We start from the raw sequence: 25,893 nt of genomic DNA, 5'->3' as shown, positions 1-25,893 counted from the left end.
ATGGGGGGGCAATACATCAACAGGGCTACTCACACCTCTGATTTAACCACTGGTGAGACTGGATTTAAAAAGGTTAAGACCTTCAGGAATCTAGAACATTCCATTAGATTGCTGTAAATGTGAATCGAAAATCTGAATTCAACAGCTGAAGAAGAAATGTCTCACATTGGAGAAAGACAACCCATGGTTTGAATCAGTGCCCCAGAATGACATGGGGCTACATCCTGGCCCTGAAGCCAGAATCTATATGCTGGTAACTTTTTGAAGAGTAACCGAAGACAGAAGGCTATGGTCTGAGTCAGGTCAAAGATATTTGAGCCCTGAGTCAACACAGACATCTCACACGTTGTTTATGTCTCCTAATACTGACGATAATTAAAAGCACTTGCATATTCCATAAATACCCCTATTATGAGTAAGAGGTGGAATTAGGACTAGAGCACAAGGGAGAGAGAGAGAAATTGAGCAGGGCAGGGGAGGAGAAAGGGAGAGAGAAACATCATTCAGATAACAACATCAAGACCTACATTTGATCGCAGGAAATTCCAAGTAAATGCTCTAGTCTTTGCCTTTCTCCCTTGGGGAGCAAACCCTGAATTAGCCTAACCTTAGGACAAGGGAAAAAACTCTCAGACACCATGTAAGAAGAGTAGCCAACCTCTGCCAAGTTTGAAAATACTTGATTTGAGAGATTGACAATGATAAGAATAACATTTTATATCAGCGGTAATTCTGCTGATTTGACCACTAAGTGTGCCATCAATTAAAAATATCTAAACTCAGCAAAAAAAGAAACGTCCCTTTTTCAGGACCCTGTCATTCAAAGACAATTTGTAAAAATCCAAATAACTTCACAGATCTTCATTGTAAAGGGTTTAAACACTGTTTCCCAAGCTTGCTCAATGAACCATAAACAATTACTGAACATGAACCTGTGGAACGGTCATTAAGACACTAACAGATTACAGACGGGAGGCAATTAAGGTCACAGTTATGAAAACTTAGGACACGAAATAAGACTTTCTACTGACTCTGAAAAACACCAAAAGAAAGTTAGCCAGGGTCCCTGCGCATCTACGTGAACATGCCAAAAGCATGCTGCAAGGAGGCATGAGGACTGCAGATGTGGCCAGGGAAATAAATTGCCATGTCTGTACTGTGAGACTCCTAAGAAAGCGCTACAGAGAGACGGAAAGCTGATCATCCTCGCTGTGGCAGTCCACGTGTAACAACACCTGCACAGGATCAGTACATCCGAACATCACACCTGAGGGACAGGTACAGGATGGCAACAACAACTGCCCGAGTTACACCAGGAACGCACAATCGCTCCATCAGGGCTCACTGTCCGCAATAGGCTGAGGGAGGCTGGACTGAGGGCTTGTAGGCATGTTGTAAAAGCAGGTCCTCACCAGACATCACCGGCAACAACATCGCCTATGGGCACAAACCCACCGTTGCTGGATCAGACAGGACTGGCAAAAAGTGCTCTTCACTGACGAGTCACGGTTTTGTCTCACATGGGGTAATGGTAGGATTCACGTTAATCGTCGAAGGAATGAGCGTTACACTGAGGCCTGTACTCTGGAGCGGGATCGATTTGGAGGTGGAGGGTCTGTCATGGCCTGGGGCTGTGTGTCACAGCATCATCGGACTGAGATTGTTGACATTGCAGGCAATCTCAATGCTGTGCGTTACAGGGAAGACATCCTCCTCCCTCATGTGGTACCCTTCCTGCAGGCTCTATCTGACATGACCCTCCAGCATGACAATGCCCCCAATCCATACTGCTCGTTCTGTGCATGATTCTGTGCAAGACAGGAATGTCAGTGATCTGCCATGGCCAGTGAAGAGCCCGGATCTCAATCCCATTGAACACGTCTGGGACCTATTGGATTGGAGGGTGAGGGCTAGGGCCATTCCCCCCAGAAATGTCCGGGGACTTGCAGGGGCCTTGGTGGAAGAGTGGGGTAACATCTCACAGCAAGAACTGGCAAATCTGGTGCAGTCCATGAGGAGAAGATGCACTGCAGTACTTAATGCAGCTGGTGGCCACACCAGATACTGACTGTTACTTTTGATTTTGATCCCCCCCTTTGTTCAGAGACACATTATTCAATTTCTGTTAGTCACATGTCCATGAAACTTGTTCAGTTTATGTCTCAGTTGTTGAATCTTGTTATGTTCATACAAATATTTACACATGTTAAGTTTGCTGAAAATAAACACAGTTGACAGTGAGAGGACGTTTCTTTTTTGCTGAGTTTATGTGAGTCATTGATAATACTCTAAATTGTCCAATTCCCAAAATGTAACATATATCGTATGAAAACAAGCCAGTTATCTAATAGGCTAGCCTACATCTGTGGTTACCAACCTTTTCTGAGTCAAGATCACTTTAAGTCCAAATGAAAGCTGAGGTCTACCCCTCCGAATTGAATTTTAAAAACATGACTTTGCATAAGCAATACTAACCAACTAAAAACTGGTTAATTGGCTAATGTTGAGGTTTGTGCACTAGGCTAAATAGGCCCAATATATTTCTTGGCTACACCTGAATTTCCCTGCCAATGTTGTTCTTCTCAGACCACTGAGATTATATATACAGTACCAGTCAAAAGTTTGGACATACCTATTCATCTATGTTTTAACTATTTTCTACATTGTAGTGAAAACATCAAAACTATGAAATAACACACATGGAATCATGTAGTAGGCAAAAAAAAAAAAAAAGAGTTCAAATCAAAATATATTTTATATTTGAGATTCTTCAAAGTAGCCACCCTGTGCCTTGATGACAGCTTTGCACACTCATGGCATTCTCTCAACCAGCTTCATGAGGTAGTCACCTGGAATGCATTTCAATTAATGGGTGTGCCTTGTTAACCTCTTTCTTCTACCCTCTACTTTTTTGAACATTCTGTTAAAAATCGCGCAACATTTCAGCGCCCTGCTACTCATGCCAGGAATATAGTATATGCATTTGCTTAGTCTGTGTGGATAGAAAACACTCAGACGTTTATAAAACTGGTTAAATCACTGCTGTGGCTTTACCAGAACGGCATTTACATCGAAAAGCACAGGAAAAACTGATCACTGAAAATGGGAAAATATATCCATGCGCTACTTGAACCCATTGATAAAGGTGAACCACAATTAATTGACTGAGGTTGCAGTACCTACAGCTTCCACACGGTGTCTAGAGTCTTGTCATTTCCCTTCGAGTTTTTTCTTGGTCAAACACATGCAAGGCACCGTATTTCTTCAGGTCTAGGACCGGATATTTTCGTTGAGTTTCTAGCCGGACATTTTTCCAGACGGACAGCTAATGATCTTTACATCGCCTCCTGATGAATTCTATCGCTTATTAACGTTTACTAATACCTAAAGTTGCATTACAAAAGTATTTCGAAGTGTTTTGTGAAAGTTTATCGTCGACTTTTTGAATTTTAAAAAATGACGTTATGTTTTGAAACAATGTTTTTTTCGTTTATCACACAGTCTACATATAACGATATCTAGGCTTTATATGGACCGATTTAATCGAAATAAAGACCCAATAGTGTTTATGGGACATCTAGGAGTGCCAACAAAGAAGATGGTGAAAGGTAATGAATGTTTTCTATTTTATTGTGCGGTTTGTGTAACGCCGAAATGCTAATTATTTTGTTTACGTCCCCTGCGGATCTTTTGAGTTGTCGTGTATTGTTTCATGCTATCAGATAATAGCTTCTCATGCTTTCGCCGAAAAGCATTTTAAAAATCTGACTTGTTGCCTGGATTCACAACGAGTGTAGCTTTAATTCGATACCCTGCATGTGTATTTTAATGAACGTTTGAGTTTTAACTAATACTATTAGCATTTAGCGTAGCGCATTTGCATTTCCAGAGCTCTAGTTGGGACGCAAGCGTCCCGAGTAGAAGCAAGAGGTTAAAAGTTCATTTGTGGAATTTCTTTCCTTCTTCTTAATGCGTTTCAGCCAATCAGTTGTGTTGTGACAAGGTAGGGGGGTATACAGTCTTTTACCCTATTTGGTAAAAGACCATGTCCATATTATGGCAAGAAAATCTCAAATAAGCAAAGAGAAATGACAGACCATCATTACTGTAAGACATGAAGGTCAGTCAATATGGAAAATTTCAAGAACTTTGAAAGTTTTTTCAAGTGCAGTCGCAAAAACCATCAAGCGCTATATGATGAAACTGCCGTTCATGATGACCACAACAGGAAAGGAAGACCCAGAGTTACCTATGCTGTAACAGAAACATCAACCGTTCAGAGGAGACTGCGTGAATCAGGCCATCATGGTCGAATTGCTGCAATGAAACCACTACTAAAGGACACCAATAAGAAGAAGTGGTAACTTAAGGGAAACTTAAATCAGTTCTACCAAATCAACATGTTAAATGTGCAACCAGAGGGGAAAACAATTCAAGATCACCTGTACTCCACACACAGAGACGCGTACAAAGCTCTCCCTCGCCCTCCATTTGGTAAATCCAACCACAACTCTATCCTCCTGATTCCTGCTTACAAGAAAAAATTTAGGCAGAAAGCACCAGTGACTTGGTCTATAAAAAAGTGGTCAGATGAAGCAGATGCTAAACTACAGGACTGTTTTGCTATCACAGACTGGAACATGTTCCGGGATTCTTCCAATGACATTGAGGAATACACCACATCAGTCACTGGCTTTATCAATAAGTGCATCGAGGATGTCGTCCCCACGGTGACTGTATGTACATACCCCAACCAGAAGCCATGGATTACAGGCAACATTCGGACTGAGCTAAAGGGTAGAGCTGCCGCTTTCAAGGTTCGGGACTCTAACCCGGAAGCTTACAAGAAATCCCGCTATGCCCTGCGACGAACCATCAAACAGGCAAAGCGTCAATAATGGGCTAAGATTGAATCATACTACACCGGCTCCGACGCTCGTCGGATGTGGCAGGGCCTGCAAACTATTACAGACTACAAAGGGAAGCACAGCCACGAGCTGCCTAGTGACACGAGCTTACCAGACGAGTAATCACTTCTATGCTTGCTTTGAGGCAAGCAACACTGAGGCATGCATGAGAGCATCCGCTGTTCCGGACGACTGTGTGATCATGGTCTCCGTAGCCAACGTGAGTAAGACCTTTAAACAAGCCAACATACACAAGGCTGCGGGGTCAGACGGATTACCATGACGTGTGCTCCGGGCATGTGCTGACCAACTGGCAGGTGTCTTCACTGACATTTTCAACATGTCCCTGAATGAGTCTGTAATACAACATGTTTCAAACAGACCACCATAGTCCCTGTGCCCAAAAACACAAAGGCAACCTGCCTAAATGACTACAGACTCGTAGCACTCACGTCCGTAGCCATTAAGTGCTTTGAAAGGCTGGTAATGGCTCACATCAACACCATCATCCCAGAAACCCTAGACCCGTTCCAATTTGCATACCACCCAAACAGATCCACAGATGATGCAATCTCTATTGCACTCCACACTGCCCTTTCCCACCTGGACAAAAGGAACACCTATGTGAGAATGCTATTCATAGACTACAGCTCAGCGTTCAACACCATAGTGCCCTCAAAGCTCATCACTAAGCTAAGGAACCTGGGACTAAACACCTCCCTCTGCAACTGGATCCTGGACTTCCTTACGGGCCGCCCCCAGGTGGTGAGGGTAGGTAGCAAGGCGTGCATGCTTAGTCCCCTCCTGTACTCCCTGTTCACCAACGACTGCTTGGCAGGCACGACTCCAACACCATCATTAAGATTGCAGACGACACAACAGTGGTAGGCCTGATCACCGACGAGACAGCCTATAGGGAGGTCAGAGACCTGGCGGGGTGGTGCCAGAATAACAACCTATCCCTCAACATAACCAAGACTAAGGAGATGATTGTGGACTACAGGAAAAGGAGCACCAAGCACACCCCCATTGTCATCGACAGGGCTGTAGTGGAGCAGGTTGAGAGCTTCAAGTTCCTTGGTGTCCACATCAACAACAAACTAGAATGGTCCAAACACACCAAGACAGTCGTGAAGAGGGCACGACAAAGCCTATTCCCCCTCAGGAAACTAAAAAGATTTGGCATGGGTCCCCAGATCCTCAAAAGGTTCTATGGCTGCAACATCGAGAGCATCCTGACCGGTTGCATCACTGCCTGGTATGGCAATTGCTCGTCCTCTGACCGCAAGGCACTTCAGAGGGTAGTGCGTACGGCCCAGTACATCACTGGGGAAAAGCTGCCTGCCATCCAGGACCTCTACACCAGGCGGTGTCAGAGGAAGGGGAAGGCCATAAAAATGGTCAAAGACACCAGTCATAGACTGTTCTCTCTACTACTGTATGGCAAGCGGTACCAGAGTGCCAAGTCTAGGACAAAAAGGCTTTTCAACAGTTTTTACCCCAAAGGCATAAGACTCCTGAACAGGTAACCAAATGGTTACCCGGACTATTTGCATTGTGTTTATCATATATGCATAGTCACTTTAACTGTACATTCATGGACATACTACCTCAATTGGCCCGACCAACCAGTGCTCCCGCACATTGGCCAACCCAGGCTATCTGCATTGTGTCCCACCACCTGCCAACCCCTCTTTTTACACTACTGCTACTCTCTGTTCATCATATATGCATAGTCACTTTAACCATACCTACATGTACATACTACCTCAATAAGCCTGACTAACCGGTGTCTGTATATAGCCTTGCTACTGTTATTTTCAAATATCTTTTTACTGTTGTTTTATTTCTTTACACACACACACACACACACACACACCTTTTATTCACACTATTGGTTAGAGCCTGTAAGTAAGCATTTCACTGTTGTATTCGGCGCACGTGATTTGATGAGATAACCTGGCCTCCACAATCACCCGACCTCAACCCAATTGAGATGGTGTGGGATGAGATGGACCGCAGAGTGAAGGAAAAGCAGGAAACAAGTGCTCAACATGTGGGAACTCCTTCAAGACTGTTGGAAAAGCATTCCAGGTGAAGCTGGTTGAGAGAATGCCTAGAGTAGGTACAGCTGTCAAGGCAAAGGGTGCCTACTTTGAAGAATTGAAAATATATTTTGATTTGTTTTACACTTTTTTGCTTACTACATGATTCCATATCAAATCAAATTGTATTTGTCAAATGCGCCGAATACAACCTTACCGTGAAATGCTTACAAACAAGCCCTTAAACCAACAATGCAGTTCAAGTTAAGAAAATATTTACTAAATAAACTAATGTAAAAAATTCAAAGTAATAATAAAATAACAATAATGAGACTATATACAGGGGGTAACGTCAAAGTGCAGGGGTACAGGTTAGTCGAGGTAATTTGTACATGTAGGTATGGGTAAAGGTGGGGCGGTGTCAATGTAAATAGTCCGGTGGCATTTGAATAATTGTTTAGCAGTCTTATGGCTTGGGGGTAGAAGCTGTTAAGGAGCCCTTCGGTTCTACACTTGGCACTCCGGTACCGCTTGCCGTGCAGTAGCAGAAAGAACAGTCTATGACTGGAAGCTTTGACAAAAACATTTTCTCTGACACAGCCTAGTTTATAGGTCATGGATGGCAGGAAGCTTGGCCCCAGTGATGTACTGGGCCATACGCACGTGAGTGCTATGGGGCGGTAATCATTTAGGCAGGTTACCTTTGGCACAGGGTGGTCTGCATGAAACATGTTGGTATTCCAGACTCTTTCAGGGAGAGGTTGAAAATGTCAGTGAAGACACTTGCCAGTTGGTCAGCGAATGCTCAGAGAGCACGTCCTGGTAATTTGTCTGTCCCTGCGGCCTTGTGAATGCTGACCTGTTTAAAAGGTCTTATTCACATCGGCTACAGAGAGCGTGATAACACTGTCGTCCAGAACAGCTGATGTTCTCCTGCATGCTTCAGAGTTGCTTGCCTCGAAGAGAGAATATAAGTAATTTATAAATCGTCTGGTAGGCTTGTGTCACTGGGCAGCTTGCGGCTGTACTTCTATTTGTCGTCCGTAACAGTTTGCAAGCCCTGCCACATTCCACAAGCATCGGAGCCGGTGTAGTACAATTCAGTAACCCTGTATTGACGTTTTGCCTGTTTGATGGTTCCTCAGAGGGCTTAGCAGGATTTCTTATGAGCGTCCAGGTTAGAATCCCACTCCTTGAAAGTGGCAGCTCTACCCTTTAGCTCAGTGCAGATGATGCCTGTAATCCATGGCTTCTGGTTGGGGTATTTATTTATTTATTTATTTAACCTTTATTTAACTAGGCAAGTCAGTTAAGAACAAATTCTTAATTTCAATGACGGCCTAGGAACAGTGCCTGTTCTGCCTGTTCAGGGGCAGAACGACAGATTTGTACCTTGTCAGCTTGGGATTTGAACTTGCAACCTTTCGGTTACTAGTCCAACTCTCCAACCACTAGGCTACCCTGCCGCCCCAATATGTACGGTCACTGTGGGGATGACATCATCGATGTACTTATTGATGAAGCCAGTGACTGAAGTGGTGTACTCCTCAATGCCATCGGAAGTATCCCGGGAACATATTCCAGTCTGTGTTAGCAAAACAGTCCTGTAACTTAGCATCTGCATCCTCTGACCACTGCCTTATTGAGCGAGTCAAATGGTACTTCTTGCTTTAGTTTTTGCTTGTAAGCAGGAGGTCAGATTTGCCAAATGGGGGGCGGGCTTTGTACGAGTCTCTGTGTGTGGATTTAAAGTGGTCTAGAGTTTTTTCCCCTCTGGTTGCACATTTAACATGTTGGTAGAAATTAGGTAAAACGGATTTAAGTTTCCATGCATTAAAGTCCCCGGCCACTGGAAGCGCCGCCTCTGGATGAGCTTGTTGAGTGCCATCTTAGTGCCAGCATCGGATTGTTGAAAAATATAGATGAAACGTCTTGGTAAATAGTGTGGTCTACAGCTATCAGGAGATACTCTACCTCAGGCGAGCAAAACCTTAATATTAGATTTTGTGCACAACTATTACTGAAGAGCACTATAAATTAGGGAGGGGTAGCCCAATAACTGGGAAATCTACATATAGTAGCGCAAAAATGATGATGATGAGCTTCAGCGAAGGATACCTGCTGCATTGCGGCGAGAGGCTTCTCGCATGCACAGGATAGCAGAGTGTGCGACCCCATCTGCTAGTTCACCACTTTGTGGTTTGGACCAAAAATCACAGCCTCCCTTCATTTTCATTTCCATCTCCGCACTAGCTCAGCTTACTGTCAGAGCAACGTGCTACCCGTCAACAAGCCTGGAGAAGTCTGTGTGGTCCGGGCCTTGCTGCAACATTGAAGAGAGGCCCTAGGGGTGAACGAATGGTGTGTAGGTGAACATTGTTCCTGAGCACTGTCTCAAGATCAGTTTTCCTTTCATTTTTTAGGGTTTGAGGTAAAGGAAGCTGATCCTAGATCTGTCATTAGAGGTTTTCAGTTTTTTTGGGTCGGTTTTCTTTTTGGTGGAGAAGTTAGGCCCACCTTAAACATTTCACCTGTATCTATAAGTCTAAGTAGTAATCTTGACTGGGAAGCACAGTGTAGAATAGAATGGAGCACAGACAATGGAGAAAGCAACTGTACTTTTGTTGAAAAACCCCAATAGGGATTCACACTGCCAAAACAGTGCCTGCCTACAATTGTTGGTATTTTTCTTTTGGTCGTCCAGTTATTAGGTCTACCTTCAAGAATGTCAGATATCCAACACAGTAGCTTGTTAAAGTGGTTAGCATGAAATTAGAACAAAACATTTCAAAGATTCACTCTAAACTTGAAGTTTAAAACAAGTTAAAGGGTGTCTCACCTGTCTGCCACTGGCTTGGCGATGGCTTCAAATATGTCCTCTTGCTTGACTGTTTGATCAAACACCTCTTGGAACCTGAAGGGAAGTGGGAAAATAAATGAGTTTCCACACACTGTACTTTAAATAGAGGAGAAATCATTACTTCTATGCACAGCAGTAAATTAACACTTTGGACCGGGGTTACAGCCTGGACTGAAAATAATGTTCAGTAGAGATTCTCCTCTAAGCATGCTTTTTAGTCCAGATGTAGGCTTAATCGAAGTCCAGGAAACCAGCCCATGATCTCCAGTAGGCCAATACAAAGGACAAGTAAAAAAAGGATTTTGAGACAAATATTTGAGACAAATATCTTATTAAATAAACCCAAAACGTGAACTGAAGAACGTACTCCTTAAAGGGGCAATCCGTCACCAGCCGCTGATTTGGTAAACAGCTGAGGGATGGGGATAGAGAAATGTAACCACTCTAAAATTCATAGACAGAGCTATGCCCCTGTTGCTACTATAACAGCCTCTACTCGTCCGGGAAGGCTTTCCATGAGATTTTGGAAAATTTCTGTTGCGACTTGCTTCCATTCAGCCACAAGAGCATTAGTGAGGTCAGGCACTGATGTTAGACCTGGCTCGCAGTCGGCGTTCCAATTCATCCCAAAGGTGTTCGATGAGGTTGAGGTCAGGGCTCTGTGCAGGCCAGTCAAGTTCTTCCACACCGATCTCAACAAACAATTTCTGTATGGACCTCGCTCTGTGCACGGGGGCATTGTCATGCTGATACAGGAAAGGGCCTTCCCCAAACTGTTACCACAAAGTTGGAAGCACAGAATATCATTGTATGCTGAAGCAACAAGATTTCCCTTCACTGGAACTAAGGAGCCTAGCCCGAACCATGAAAAACAACCCCAGACCATTGGTCCTCTTCCACCAAACTTTACAGCTGGCACTATGCAGTCGGGCAGGTAGCGTTTTCCTGGCATCTGCCATACCCAGATTCCTCTGTCAGACTGTGAAGTGTGATTCATCACTCCAGAGAACGCGTTTCCACTGCTCCAGAGTCCAATGGCGGCAAGCTTTACACCACTCCAGCCGACGCTTGGCATTGAGCATGGTGATCTTAGGCTTGTGAGGGTCTCCTCGGACTTGGAAACCCATTTCATGAAGCTCCCGACGAACAGTTCTTGTGCTCATGTTGCTTCCAGAGGCAGTTTGGAACTCGGTAGTGAGTGTTACAACCAAGTACAACAATTTTTACACACTACGCGCTTCAACACTCGGCAGTCCCATTTTATTTTTATTTTATTTCACCTTAATTTAACCAGGTAGGCTAGTTGAGAACAAGTTCTCATTTACAACTGCGACCTGGCCAAGATAAACGACACAGAGTTACACATGGAATAAACAAACATACAGTCAATAAATACAATAGAAAAGTCTATATACAGTGTGTGCAAATGAGGTAGGATAAGGGGGGTGAGGCAATAAATAGGCCATAGTGGCGAAATTTTTAAAGTATGGCAAATTCAACACTGGGGTGATAGATGTGCAGAAGATGAGTGTGCAAGTAGCGTTCTGTGACCTTGTGTGGGGCTACCACTTCGCAACTGAGCTATTGTTGTTCCTAGATGTTTCCACTTCACAAAAACAGCACTTACAGTTTAGCAGAGCAGCTCTAGCAGGTCCGAAATTTGACCAACTGACTTGTTGGAAAGGTGGCATCCTATGACTGTGCCACATTGAAAGTCACTGTAAGGCCATTCTACTGCCAATGTTTGTCTATGGAGATTGCATGGCTGTGTGCAAAATTGTGTACACCTGTCAGCAACAGGTCTGGCTGAAATAGCCAAATCCACTAATTTGAAGGGGTGTCCGCATACTTTTCTTTATACAGTGTATTTCTGTTATATTATTCAAGAATAAACATATTACTTATATAAAAGTCCCAAAATCATTGTAGCAATCTCATTTACCCCTTTTTATATTTATTATTTTCCAAACTGTGGGCATAGTTAGGCTAAGTCATCTTCAAAGCCAGCCACACCCCAAATAATGTCCCTGGGAAGATGGGAAAGATCTATCGGGAGCAGTCCGCCCCTAATGCTCTTCCATGAGGGATTTTATTCCAACAAGCGCAAGGGAACTTCCGCAATCTATTAAAAGGCTGTTGTGGTTAAGAGGCCTCTCAATAGCCACGGCTGACTACAGAACTGTGAATTGAGGGCTTGGAAGCGTGGCATGAAGGGCTCTGCCCTGTATTATAAGGACAGCAGGCTTCACCGCCACAGTGAATCAGACATTGTATCTTTGCCATTAGGTAGGCCTATGTGAAAAGAGAAGTATGTCTATGCTTTTGTTGCCTGTTACACACACTAAATTATTCCACTGCTCTGTCGTTCACTACATACTTTAGTCTGAGACTGTCATCATTGAAGTTGTTTGTGGTGACGAGGGGCGTTTTACAAAACAAAGTAATTTGCAATTGGTTAAAGACGACCCAATCAGAGTATCAAAGCCAATGATCAAAGCCAAACCATTGTTTTCTGGACCAATCTGACGGACTATATATATATACATTTTTTTTTTGCATTCGGTGAAGGGTCGTGGGAGATACTCAGATCCAGACTCATTGCGAAGAAGAAACTAACATCCGTGTTCGTGGCGTAGCGTTTGGCCAGACCAAGGAGTTTTGGTAGCCGGGCAAATGCTTTTGCACAGACACTCTGCCCTTTATGTAGTTCTGTGGATATCCCGCTAACAACCAGAAGGAATTGATGAGCAACTATTTAGGCTTAAACGCAGGGGTAGGGTTAGAGCTAGTGGTTAAATCCTTCCCAACATGACCATACAGTGACAACCATATACCAGTGTCAGCTAAAATGCATTTTCATTCAACTTCATTCTACCACAGCATGTCGCTGTGGTAGAAAACGTGTTGAAAGTCATAACCTAAGCCCCTACACCTGAGCCTTTAGGTTTTAAGCCTAATGACAATAGAAATACCATGATCCATGATGCATGTGATGTGTGTTTGCCCGATGCTCACCTGAACTTGTAGGTCTCCTTCTTGTTGTTTATGAAGCCGTCAGCCAGGTCCTTGGGTACCAGGAACTCCAGTATGGAACCCGCCGGCTCCCCATTGTCCACACAGTATACCTGAAGGAAGAACCGTGTTAGCTTGTTATTCTTGCGTTGTCAGACATCATTACGTATTGTAGCTAGGCCTAAACAGTTGTTGCAAGGCTAGCTTGTTAACAATAGACATAGGGCTATTTCAGAGAATAGAAATGCATTGTGGTCACACAGTGCTTGGCCCCACATGCAGTGTAGACTCAAATGATGACAAAAACAAACAATGGAAAAGTTTAGGTTAAAGCGGTTGTACTAAACTCATGAGGCATTTATACATTACGTGGGTGGGTTGATTCAATGTACAATTGTGAGTCTATTGTGAGTTTGCTCAATATTTTATATAGCTGAACCAACACAGGCCTCATTCTTAAGTTAAATGATATGTTCACTCAACTTTGAATTTTAGGTTGAGTGAACATACAATTCAATTTGAGAATTTCTTGGACCTTGTTTGTATATTTCCCAGTGTGCCTTGCCTTTCGAGTGAATTATTACCATCCATAACTGTATTGTTAGCAACAGAGATGTGGTTGTTGTATTCATTGGCTTTTCAGTCCTGTAGCATTCACCAAGTGAGTCTCTACATTACCATTAGGCAATTATTTTAAGGCTTAGTTACACCCTAATGCAATGGTCTGAAACTCCTGGTTTACAGGCCACATCAGGCCTGCAAGTCACATTTTGGTAGCATGTGTAATTCATATTGGAATCCAGCCAGAGTGAAGATATCCAACAATTGGAAATATAATCACAGTTATTGAGACTGCTGGGTCAGGAAATATGTATTATTGAGACTGGCTAGGCCTAAATCATATACAGCGTCTTCAGAAAGTATTCACACTACTTGTATTTTTCCACATTTTGTTGAGTTAGAGACAGAATTTGAAATTGATTAAATATAGATTTTTTTTTCATTGGCCTACACCTAATACCCCATAATGTCAAAGTGGAATTATGTTTTTCAAAATGTTTACAAATTCATAAAAAATGAAAAGCTGAAATGTCTTGAGTCAATAATTATTCAACCCCCTTATGGCAATACTACATAAGTACAGGAGTAAAAATGTGCTTAACAATTCACATAAGTTGCATTGACTCACTCTCTGTACAATAATAGCGTTTAATATTGTTTTTTTATGACCATCTCATCTCTTTAATAGTTACTCCACAACACTAACCTAATTGACAGTGTGAAAATAAGAAAGCGAGTATAGAATGAAAATATTCCAAAGCATGCATTCTGATTGCAACAAGGCACTAAAGTAAATACTGTAAAAAATGTGGCAAAGTAATTAACTTTTTGTTCTGAATACAAAATGTTATGTTTAGGGCCAATCCAATACATTACTGAGAACTACTCTGGATATTTTCAAGAGTAGTGGTGGCTGCATCATCACCAGAGATGTTCGATCGGGTTTAAGTCTGGGCTCTCGCTGAGCCACTCAAGGACATTCAGAGACTCGGTACAACCGAACCCACTACTGCATTGTCTTGGCTGTGTGCTTCGGGTCATTGTCCTGTTGGAAGGTGAACCTTCGCCCCAGTCTGAGGTCTTGAGCAGGTTTTCTTCAAGGATCTCTCTGTACTTTGCTCCATTCATCTTTCCCTTGAGCTTGACTATTCTCCCAGTTCATGCTGCTGAAAAACATCCCAACAGCATGATGCTGGCACCACCACGTTTCACCGTAGGGATGGTGCCAGGTTTCCTCCAGATGTGACTCTTGGCATTCAGGCCAAAGAGTTCAATCTTGGTTTCATCAGACCAGAGAGTCTTGTTTCTCATGGTCTGAGAGTCTTCAGGTAACTTTTGTCAAACTCCAAGCCGGCTGTCATGTGCCTTTTACTGAGGAGTGTCTTACATCTGGCCAATCTACCATAAAGGCCTGATAGGTGGAGTGCCACAGAGATGGTTGTCCTTCTGGAAAGTTCCCCCATCAACACAGAGGAACTCTGGAGCTCCGTCAGAGTGACCATTGGGTTCTTGGTCACCTCCCTCACCAAGGCCCTTTCCCCCCGATTGTTCAGTTTAGCCGGGAGGCCAACTCTAAGAAGTCTTGGTGGTTCCAAACTTCTTCCATTTAAGAATGATGGAGGGCACTGTGTTCTTGGGGACCTTCAATGCTGCAAAATGTTTTAGTAGCCTTCCCCAGATCTGTGCCTTGACACAATCCTGTCTCTGAGCTCTACAGACAATTCCTTTGACCTCATGGTATGGTTTTTGCTATGACATGCACTGTCAACTGTGGGACCTTTTACAGACAGTTGTGTGCCTTTCTAAATCATGTCCAATCAAATTAATTTACCACAGGTAGAAACATCTCAAGGATGATCAATGGAAACAGGATACACCGGAGCTCAATTTCGAGTCTCATAGCAATGGTCTGAATACTTATGTAAATAAGGTATATCGGTCTTCTATTTTTTTATCAATTTGGTAACATTTCTAAAAACCTGTTTTTGAATTGGGGTATTGTGTGTAGATTGTTTTATTTAAGCAATTTTAGAATTAGGCTGTAATGCAACAAATATGGAAAAACTCAAGGGGTCTGAATACTTTCCGAAGACACTGTATGTCACCTTCTGTCATAAACATGTTTTCCCATCTCAAGAGGTTAAAAGGGGACAATTAAAGTGAAAGGATTAACGACTTATTCTTTAAATCAGCCATAACTCCTCTTGTGACAGGATGAATGGAAGCTTGTTGTGTGGAACATGGAAAGCTAATTGAATGCAAGCTTAACAAAATACCAAAATTGAACTTGTTATCCATTTCTAGCCTATCTATGGGTAACAGGGTTGGCGTGTAATGCTTGACGCGCTCAGTTTTCCACCACAAAAACACCAGAAAATAGCCAGAGTAGAACCAGCTCACCTGCTTTTATGATTTGATGACAGATGTTCAATGTTTATTTTGAAAATAATTGTATAGATTTACCAAATTAAAACCAGATGTCAGTTCTCATTACAGGCTTGCCCTTTTTCCCTGAGAGACAAATGTAAATGAATCACTAATCAACTAAATGGGCTAGCTAACTAATCCATTACAATGATGGTGAAAATGGGTTAATTGAGTTCAAATCTTCCTAGAAATTAGACACAAACATGGGACATGCCAGAATTGGGATGTAAAGAGAAAACGAATAGGCCTAGCTAACTTATTGGAATGAAAACACACGTCTATTCGAAGTATTTTTATCAAAATATACACACACACAACGTCTAAAGGACATAAAAGGCACTCTCGTGATTAGGGGAGAACACTGATGGGGAAGACCATTGAATACTCAAATCCAGGGCAAGGTTTGTTGTGTGGTTAAGGATTGATGGCCTACTCAACGAGCAGCACACAATACCGTGGGTAGTTGCAATAATAGGCTAAATGGTACTAGCTACAGGCCTAGGTCTACAGTCTCTAGACTTTTAGAGAGATTAGCCTAACCCTGAGCTGAATGCCTACCTTTTAGGCTACACCCATACCGTACTATACTATAGAACAGGACAGTGTGGTCATAGCTAAAAAGGGGGCAGAATTGTTGTATGAGACAAGGGCTGCATTCCAAAAACTTAACAGACACACCCTCTCCCCTCAAACTAAGTGGACACTTCTGATGACCTATCATGACATCTGATGAGTTTACACTTGCAGGGCTAAGGCCGAGTGAGGAAGGAAGGTATCCTTCCCTGGGGTTTTCACTTATTCCACAACTGCACGAGAGCACACAGGCTTCAGTGCGGGAAAGAGTCCAAAAAGCTACTGCAGTTTGCCTAACCACTGACTGCTGGACATCAAGGGTAACTTCTTCTTACATGTCAGTTACATGTCACTTCATTGAAGATTTTTCGATGTCTAGCTGTCTTCTGGACTGCTTTGAGTTCAGCGACAGACACACCTCAGAGAACTTGGCAGAGGAACTATTGAGAGTGGCCAGAGAATGGCAAGCAGGTTGAAAAGTGGTCTGTTGTGTTAGCGACAATGCAGCTGAAGCCATGAAAATGTTCAACTGGACCCATCATCCATGTCTTGCCCACACAATCAACCTGATTGTAAGAGATGGTCTGAAGGTGATGAAGCCCACTGTGGACAAAGTGAAAGCAGCTGTGGAATACTTCCACAGCACAGTAGGTGCTGAAAAACTAAAGTCTACACAACGCCAGATGGGGATGCCTACGCTGAGGACTAAACAAGACTGCACTACGAGGTGGAATTCAACATTTTATATGTTGAAGCTGTTTCTTGAGTCAAAGGATGCCATCATATCTACCCTGGCCATTATCAATGCACCTGTTGATGCTCTGACCCAAGAGGAATGGGAGGTGGTGGAGGAGGTGTGCAGAGTCCTGGAACCCTTTGAGCAGGTCACTGTGGAGATCAGTGGAGAGTAGTAAGCAGTTATTACTACATCATTATTTAATCCAGTATTATATATGTATATGAGCAGTAAATGAGAATGTAGTATCAGTAGACAAAACATGAACTTGAACTAATAAGTTACTGTTCTCTCTTTTCAGCTATGTGACAGCCTCAAAAATGATACTCCTGTGTAAGGGTCTGCAGCCAATCACAGCCAGCCACCAGAGAGAAGCAGATGTAACCACAGGACATGTGACAGAGTTGACGGACACCCTACGTTCAGCAATGGACAGAAAGTTCCACAGAATGGAATATAATTACATGCTATGATAAGAGCGTCTGCTAAATGACTTAAATGTAATGTAAATGTCTATCAGAAACTGCTGCACTTCACCACAGGTTTAAGAAGTTAGCCTTCAGTGATACCAGAGCGATTGATGAGGCTCTTCAAAGAATAACCTCAGCAGCAGGGAGGGACAGCCCCAGCAGTCAGCTGGCTCAGGCACTAGGGCAACAGGAAGAAGAGGGAGCAGATGGAGCAGAAGCACCAGCAGTAGTGCCACAAATGTCTGCTGTTTGGATGCTGTTTGACGAGAGAGCAACTGGGGATGCAGCACGAAGGAATCCCTCAGCAGATGCCATAATGGAGGTCTGATCCTATTTGGAGGAGCCCCTCCTCCAAAGATCTGCAAATCCTCTGAGCTGGTGGAAGAACAAGGCCTCTGTCTACTCACGGCTTACTAAAGTCACGAAAGGGAGACTGCAGTGTCCACATCCATTCCCTCTGAGAGGACAAATAATTACTGAGAGAATAAACTGCAACATCCCCTCGAAAGTGAGGCAGCTTGTAAAATCTCTCATAAAAGCAAAATATGGTCAGCATTGCTGTGTGCTGCTGGTTATAACATGGCAATAAAGAAGAGAGAGAAAAGAGGGGCCAGTTTAATGTTTTAAGTGGGATGCTGCAGTTTTGCACATTGTTATTTATTTTTCTTTGATATGGTGCAATATTATATTATGCTGTTCAGATTGTAATCGCTTTGAATGGTTGGATTTATATGCATTTTGTTTAAAAATATTAAAAAGTTATACTTTAAATGCAAAGGTTTAATAGCATTCTTTTTCATAACAAACCAATGCATTTTTAAATACATTGTGGTTAAAGTAGTGTATGATTTCATTTAATATTGTAATGAGAATTGTTTTAACACCAATCATAGTCAACTTATCGCAAACTGCAAAACCAATACAAAACCAATTTTTTTAAAGAGCCGTTTGGGAGCCAAAAGAGCCGAGTTTTGGTGAGCTGAGTTGAACGAACCGGTTCACTGAAAAGAGCCGGAATGCCCATCCCAACACCCTATCCCCTCAAATTAAGTGAACACTTCTGATGACGTTTCATGATGTCTGGCGAGTATACACACTCCTGTTCCCACATGTACTTCCTGTATTGATTGGTGTTAATATTAAAAAATAAAGATAAACACTTGCAGGGCAAGGGGCGAGGTATGATTTTTAAATGGACCACCCTTGGCCGGAAATTCGTCACTTGTTCATCCCACGATGATTGTGTTTTCAGCCACCGGTAGCGTGTGGTTTCTTTATTTGCGCTACAGTCAATTGTGAGTGCATGTCTACTTATATTAAATATATACTTATTAACATACGCCTACTGTATGATTGCTAGCAAATGAATTAGCTAACTAAATATAACGTTAGCCTGCCTTTATCCATGTTAGTCGAAGTTGAGCAGAAACAGGCAATTCTGACTGACTGGTAAATCTGTTTGCTAGCTAAGTAGCTGGCTTGGCTAAGTAACCATGTGAATACCGCAGAGGGATAAAGCAAGCTGACCTATGCATAGTCAATTACTGTTAAACTCAACTCCACGATGTAACGCGTTACTTCACAAATTAGCCTATGCTGTAACCCAAATGAACCTTGCACAAAATAAGATGCACTTACCGAGGCCGGTTTCTTTGTGGGTTTTACGCGGGCAAAGATCTGGATGCTCTGTTTTACCATTTTCTCTTCAACTGTGATCTGGGAATCATATGTTTTCATGCAAACGCATTCACATTTGGATAAACAAACTTTTATGATGACTGCTCCACCGCTCCACATTTGTTGTAGCGGTAGTTGCCAGGTGATGAGTCACGTGATGTCGAGGGGCAATACACAGGGAATGTGATTGGTCATCTGTATCTTCTTCAATCGGGTTTAATGGCGGATGGTATCAAACGTTAATGGTGCATTACCGCCTCCAGCTGGACGGGGTATTACATGTGAAAATAAAAAACGTATTGGGGAAAACGACATCATACGAAATTAGACAAATCAACTAACAAAAAACATCCCACATCTTCAATTACAGTCCATTCCAAAATAGATCCCTATACGTGATGGCAGAACATTCGACTGAAATCACGAAGACGCCAAAAATGTTCAGCTGCGTTCACAATAATTACAATTTTCTTATACTTCTCCGCTTGTACTGTACAGTTTATGACCATTGCAATAAATAATACAAAGTCCACCTTTTTAACATGTAGCGTTTCACTTTCCCCTGGTTGATGAGAAACCTTCACTAGTCGTGGTGGCTCTCCTACCATTACTTCTCCGCCACTCGTTCCTTCCAATCTTCTCACACCTCCAGATAGGAGACATGCTGGACACCCCACCCCTTGCCAACTCTATCTCTTTCACCCTAACATGGCACTCCAGGAATTCAGGCACATGTTCACCTCCACAATTGCAGCATTTCACTTAATCTGCCATAAAATACTCTTCCCTTCTGCACACACTTGACACATGACCAAATATTTTACATTTATGACACTGAAGGGGCTTGTGCACAAAAGCTCTTACAGGATATCTCATCAAACCTAACTTTTATAAAAAGGGAATACAACAAATAAAAAAAACAAGCACATTCCTCAGCAGAGGTCCTCAATCAACACTCTGAACTGCCCGAAATGCACCAATACATACATTTGTAGAGAACTGTAGCAACATACATAATTTCCAGTTAGCCATCCTTGCGATTGGGTATGGCAACTTCTACTTCTATGGGTTAGTAAAGATGTCTAGTAATGTGGGTTTTTGCAAAGGGCTTTACAAATAAATAAAACACAATGTTTCGACCTACGTTTAGTCAGAGGGCCATCCTACTTTCTGATAGAGCAAGCAGTGATGAATGAGTGCAAAACCTGTAAAATGTGTTAAAACAAAGTGCACTATGTTAAACTGCATTATGTTGATAAGCTGTGTGATATAAGAGAATAGTGCGACAAGACTACCTTTCTATTTTTGTTTATGTGTGAGGATAACGTCTATTTAGTGTCTGTGAACAGGCTGAACTGACTCATTCAAAGGATAATGATGCATATGGATGATGAGGAGATAACGTAGTGTTAACATTACTCACCTGATACTTCACAATGTATTCACTCAGCAATACACATTTTTAAAGTGTGGTTTCTGGTAGTGAAACAGCAGGTGGTGTGCAAATGTAGGTATATTAGTTGTTTTAACAAATATACCGGCTAAACATTGTTGTTATGGGGTTGTTCGAAACATTCCCCAGGATTTCTATACTAAATTAATCTTCAGTGCATTATAAATGTGGCATTCTGTTAACCCACCCCTCTGTTACCTCATCATCACCCAACTCCCTGGGCTATGCTTTGGTTATTGTGAATGGAACTAATTCATGCATCCTGGTAACAGGATGCTTGAACTAGGTCAGAGATTGTCAGATAGCTGGTTTTGCTTCATTTCATGTGAATTTGAGGTGCCTGCACATACACCAGATAAGTGGAGTGAAATGTGTTGTTTTACAGGCTCAGCCATAGTAGTAGCAAATTAGGGTGCCTTGTTCAAAGATGTATCAACAGATATTTCACCTTGTTGGCTCAGGTATTTGAACCAGCAACCTTATGATTACTGTCCCAATACTCTAACCGCTAGGCTACTTACCACCTTTGTGTGTAGAAAAAAACCTAAGAGGAGCATTGAACAAATATATACTCTGTTGAATGCAAAGAGAGCCCATGAGGTCGCAGCCTTGTACCCAACCGATTAAGTCCCTCTTACTCAGTCATCGACAAGAACCGTGACCAGCCATTCTGGATCTCCTGCACACTTTGTGCCTGATTTGATTCTGTACGTTTTTGGGATAGTGCAAAGTTGAGAATATAGTTTTAGAATCAGGGGAAGTATGACTGTTTTGACTTCATACAGTATATTGTTTAAAGTATGACATTTGAGGGGAACAACTATTGGTGTGTGTTTGTGTATATCTGTGTAAATGTGTAGTTACTACAGTATGTCTGGTTGTAGCCTTGACACATTTCCATCTCCGGATTCAGTGTTTGAATTGATGATTTTGGTATTTCACCTGAACCCTGGATGCCTCTCAAATACAGTATATCCTGCCAGGAAGCTAGCTACCACTCAAGCTGCATCACAACTGGCACCTCATTACCTATATAGCACACTACTTTTCACCAGCGCCCATAGGGCTCGTAGGAAATAGGGTGTTATTTGGCACGTAGCACCAGTGGTACCACCAATAATACCATTGTTACTGTCACTGTGTATGTGTGTGTTAGTGTGTGTTAGTGTGTGTGTGTGTGTGTGTGTGTGTGTGTGTGTGTGTGTGTGTGTGTGTGTGTGTGTGTGTGTGTGTGTGTGTGTGTGTGTGTGTGTGTGTGTGTGCGTGTGTGTGTGTGGGAGAGAGAGAGAGAGAGATCCTATGTATTCTAATTACTAATTATATGGGTATATCTATGAGGAGGTTTGTTTTTCTGGGCCAGGTTACCCCAGTGAGAGGAGTTTGAAGGGGTGGAAAGCGATTGCCTTCATTTTGGAACAGAGCTGCCTCCTGGGCCTGAGCCAGGAGCCGCTCTCTGACCGACGGCGAAGTCGGCTCAAAAAAGAAGTGACGTAATTAAAACATTTACTATTTTCACATGTACTGTACCAGTCAAAAGTTTGAACACACCTACTCATTCAAGGGTTTTTCTTTATTTGGACTATTTTCTACATTGTATATAGTGAAGACGTCAAAACTATAAAATAACACATATGGAATTATGTACTAACCACAAAAGTGTTAAACAAATCAAAATGTATTTGAGATTCTTTGCCTTGATTACAGCTTTGCACACTCTTGGAATTCTCTCAACCTACTTCACCTGGAATGAGTTCCCACGTATGCTGAGCACTTGTTGGCTGTTTTTTCTTCACTCTGTGGTCCTCCCAAACCATCTCAATTGAGTTGAGGTCGGGTGACTGTGGAGGCCAGATCATCTGATGCAGCACTCCATCACTCTCCTTCTTGGTCAAATAGCTCTTGCATAGCCTGGAGGTGTGTTGGGTCATTATCCTGTTGAAAAACAAATTACAGTCCCAATAAGAGCAACCCGATGGGGTGGTGTACCGCTGCAGAACACTTTGGTAGCCATGTTGGTTAAGTGTGCCTTGAATTCTAAATAAATCACAGACAGTGTCACCAGAAAAGCACCCCCACACCATCATACCTCCTCCTCCATGCGTTGGGAACCACACACGCAGAGATCAGAATTCACCTACTCTGCATCTCACAAAGGCAAGGCGGTTGGAAATTTGGACTCATCAGACCAAAAGACATATTTCCACCAGTCTAATGCCCAAACAAGTCTCTTCTTATTGGTGTCCTTTAGTAGTGGTTTCATTGCGGCAATTGGACCATGAAGGCTTGCTTCACAGTCTCCTCTGAACAGTTGATGTTGAGATGTCTGTTACTTGAACTCTGTGAATGTCCCTTAGAGATCCTTATTATTCTCTATGTTTGGTTAGGTCAGGGTGTGACTCGGGTGGGAAATTCTATGTCTTCTGTTTCTTTGTTTTTGTCCGAGTGTGGTTCCCAATCAGAGCCAGCTGTCTATCATTGTCTCTGATTGGGGATCATCATCAGGCTGTCACGCCCTGGTCGAAGTATTTTGTATTTATCTTCATGTATTGGGTCAGGCCAGGCTGTGGCATGGGGTTTTTGTAATTGTGGTGTGTTTGTCTTGGGGTTTTGGTGGTGGTATTGGGATTGTAGCTTAGTGGGTTATCTAGCAAAGTCTATGGCTGTCTGGAGTGGTTCTCAATCAGAGGCAGGTGCTTATCGTTGTCTCTGACTGGGAACCATATTTAGGCAGCCATATTCTTTGAGTTTGTCGTGGGTGATTGTCCTTAGTGTCTTTGTTCCTGTCGCTGTGTTAGTTGACACAAGTATAGGTTGTTTCGGTTTTCGTTACGTTTATTGTTTTTGTAGTGTATTGTATTGATTCGTGTTACGTTTGTTTGATTAAACATGGATCGCAATCTACACGCTGCATTTTGGTCCGACTCTCCTTCACACCTAGAAAACCGTTACAGAATCACCCACCACCAACGGACCAAGCAGCGTGTCAACAGGCAGGAGCCACAGGAGAAGCACCAAAGGCAGCAACAGCGGCACAATAAGGATTTCTGGACTTGGGAGGAAATCCTAAACGGAGAAGGACCCTGGGCTCAGCCTGGAGAATATCGCCGCCCCAAGGAAGAACTGGAGGGGAGAGAGCGGAGTGGTGCCGGTATGAGGAGGCAGCACGGCGACTCGGAAGGAAGCCTGAGAGTCAGCCCCAAAAATTTCTTGGGGGGGGCTCAGGGAGAGTGTGGCAGAGTCAGGAGTCAGACCTGAGCCAACTCTCCCTGTTTATCGTGAGGAGCCAAGGAGGAGACCAGAGCCGGTGTTGGAGGTGAGCGAAGCAGAGACTGTGAAGGAGTTAATGGGGAAATTGGAGGAGAGAGAAATGAGGGAGTTGCTGTGTTGGTGCTTTTTGCATGGAATTCGCCCGACGGAATGTGTCGGGGATTTGATGGCACCTGAGTAAGCTCTCCATACTCGTCCTGAGGTGCGTGTTAGTCGGCTGGTGAAGTTGGTGCCAGTCTCACGCACCAGGCCTCCTGTGCACATCCCTAGCCATGCACGTCCTGTGCCAGCACTGCTCTCAAGATCTCCAGTACGCCTTCACGGTCTAGCCCATCCTGTGTCACCTCCACACCCCAGCCCTCCGGTAGCAGCTCCCCGCACCAGGCTTCCTGTGCGTGTCCTCGGTTCAGTTCCACCAGTGCCAGCACCACGCATCAGGCCTACAGTGTGCCTCGCCTCTCCAGCACTGTCGGAGTCTCCCGCCTGTCTAGCGCTATCAGAGCCTTCCTCCTCTCCAGCGCTGCCGGAGTCTCCTGCCTGTTCAGCGCAGCCAGAGCCTTTCTCCTCTCCTGCGCTACCGGAGTCTCCCGCCTGTTCAGCGCAGCTAGAGCCTTCTTCCTCTACAGCGCTGCTGGAGTCTCCTGTCTGTTCAGCGCAGCCAGAGCTGTCAGCCTGCATGGAGCAGTCAGAGCTGCCAGTCTGCATGGAGCAGCCAGAGCTGTCAGCCTGCATGGAGCAGCCAGAGCTGTCAGCCTGCATGGAGCAGCCAGAGCTGCCAGTCTGCATGGAGCAGCCAGAGCTGCCAGTCTACAAGGTGCTGCCAGCCTGCATGGAGCAGCCAGAGCTGTCAGTCTGCATGAAGCAGCCAGAGCTGTCAGTCTGCATGAAACAGCCAGGGCTGTCAGTCTGCAAAGAGCTGTCAGTCTGCAAGGAGCTGCCAGTCTGCAAGGAGCTGTCAGTCTGCAAGTAGCTGTCAGTCTGCAAGGAGCTGCCAGTCTGCAAGGAGATGTCAGTCTGCAAGGAGCTGTCAGTCTGCAAGGAGCCGCCAGTCTGCCCAGCGCCGCCAGTGCCGCCAGTCTGCCCAGCGCCGCCAGTGCCCCCAGTCTGCCCAGCGCCGCCAGTGCTCCCAGTCTGCCCAGCGCCGCCAGTCTGCCCAGCGCCACCAGTCTGCCCAGCGTCGCCAGTCTGCCCAGCACCACCAGTGCCGCCAGTCTGCCCAGCGCCGCCAGTGCCCCCAGTCTGCCCAGCGCCGCCAGTGCTCCCAGTCTGCCCAGCGTCGCCAGTCTGCCCAGCACCGCCAGTCTGCCCAGCGCCGCCAGTCTGCCCAGGGTCGCCAGTCTGCCCAGCACCGCCAGTCTGCCCAGCGCCGCCAGTCTGCCCAGCGCCGCCAGTCTGCCCAGCGTCGCCAGTCTGTCAGGATCAGTTAGATCCACCAGTCAGCCAGGATCCACCCGTCTGCCAGGATCCGCCAGAAGTGCCAGTCAGCCAGGATCCGCCAGAAGTGCCAGTCGGCCAGGATCTGCCAGTCGGCCAGGATCTGCCAGTCGGCCAGGATCCGCCAGTCAGCCAGGATCTGCCAGTCAGCCAGGATTCGCCAGTCAGCCAGGATCCGCCAGTCAGCCAGGATCCGCCAGTCAGCCAGGATCTGCCAGATCTGCTAGTCAGCCAGGATCCGCCAGTCAGCCAGGATCTGCCAGTCATCCAGGATCTGCCGGAACCACCAGCCAGGATCTGGTAGATCCATCAACCTGCCTGAGCTTCCTCTCACTCCTGAGCTTCCTCTCACTCCTGAGCTTTCTCTCACTCCTGAGCTTTCTCTCAATCCCGAGCTTTCTCTCACTCCCGAGCTTTCTCTCACTCCCGAGCTTTCCCTCAGTCCCGAGCTGCCTCAGTCCCGATCTGCTC

General features: G+C 44.3%; 1 protein-coding gene across 1 annotated transcript in view; it reads right to left on the bottom strand.

Moving 5' to 3' along the window:
• kif6 (kinesin family member 6) overlaps window positions 1-19,403 on the bottom strand; it is a 231,250-nt gene extending 211,847 nt beyond the window's left edge. The window contains exons 1-3 of the mRNA XM_029641050.2: window positions 19,230-19,403; window positions 12,828-12,937; window positions 9,792-9,866 (exon numbers count right to left, since the gene is read on the bottom strand). Of these exons, the coding sequence (XP_029496910.1) occupies window positions 9,792-9,866; window positions 12,828-12,937; window positions 19,230-19,388 (344 nt within the window). The 5' untranslated portion in view covers window positions 19,389-19,403. The remainder of the gene's footprint in view (window positions 1-9,791; window positions 9,867-12,827; window positions 12,938-19,229) is intronic.
• Between the last annotated feature and the right edge of the window lie 6,490 nt (window positions 19,404-25,893).

This window comes from Oncorhynchus nerka, linkage group LG28 (assembly GCF_034236695.1).
Source record: "Oncorhynchus nerka isolate Pitt River linkage group LG28, Oner_Uvic_2.0, whole genome shotgun sequence".
NCBI lineage: Eukaryota > Metazoa > Chordata > Actinopteri > Salmoniformes > Salmonidae > Oncorhynchus > Oncorhynchus nerka.
The sequence above is the reverse complement of the archived record's forward strand: the minus strand, read 5'-3'. Positions and strand labels throughout refer to the sequence as shown.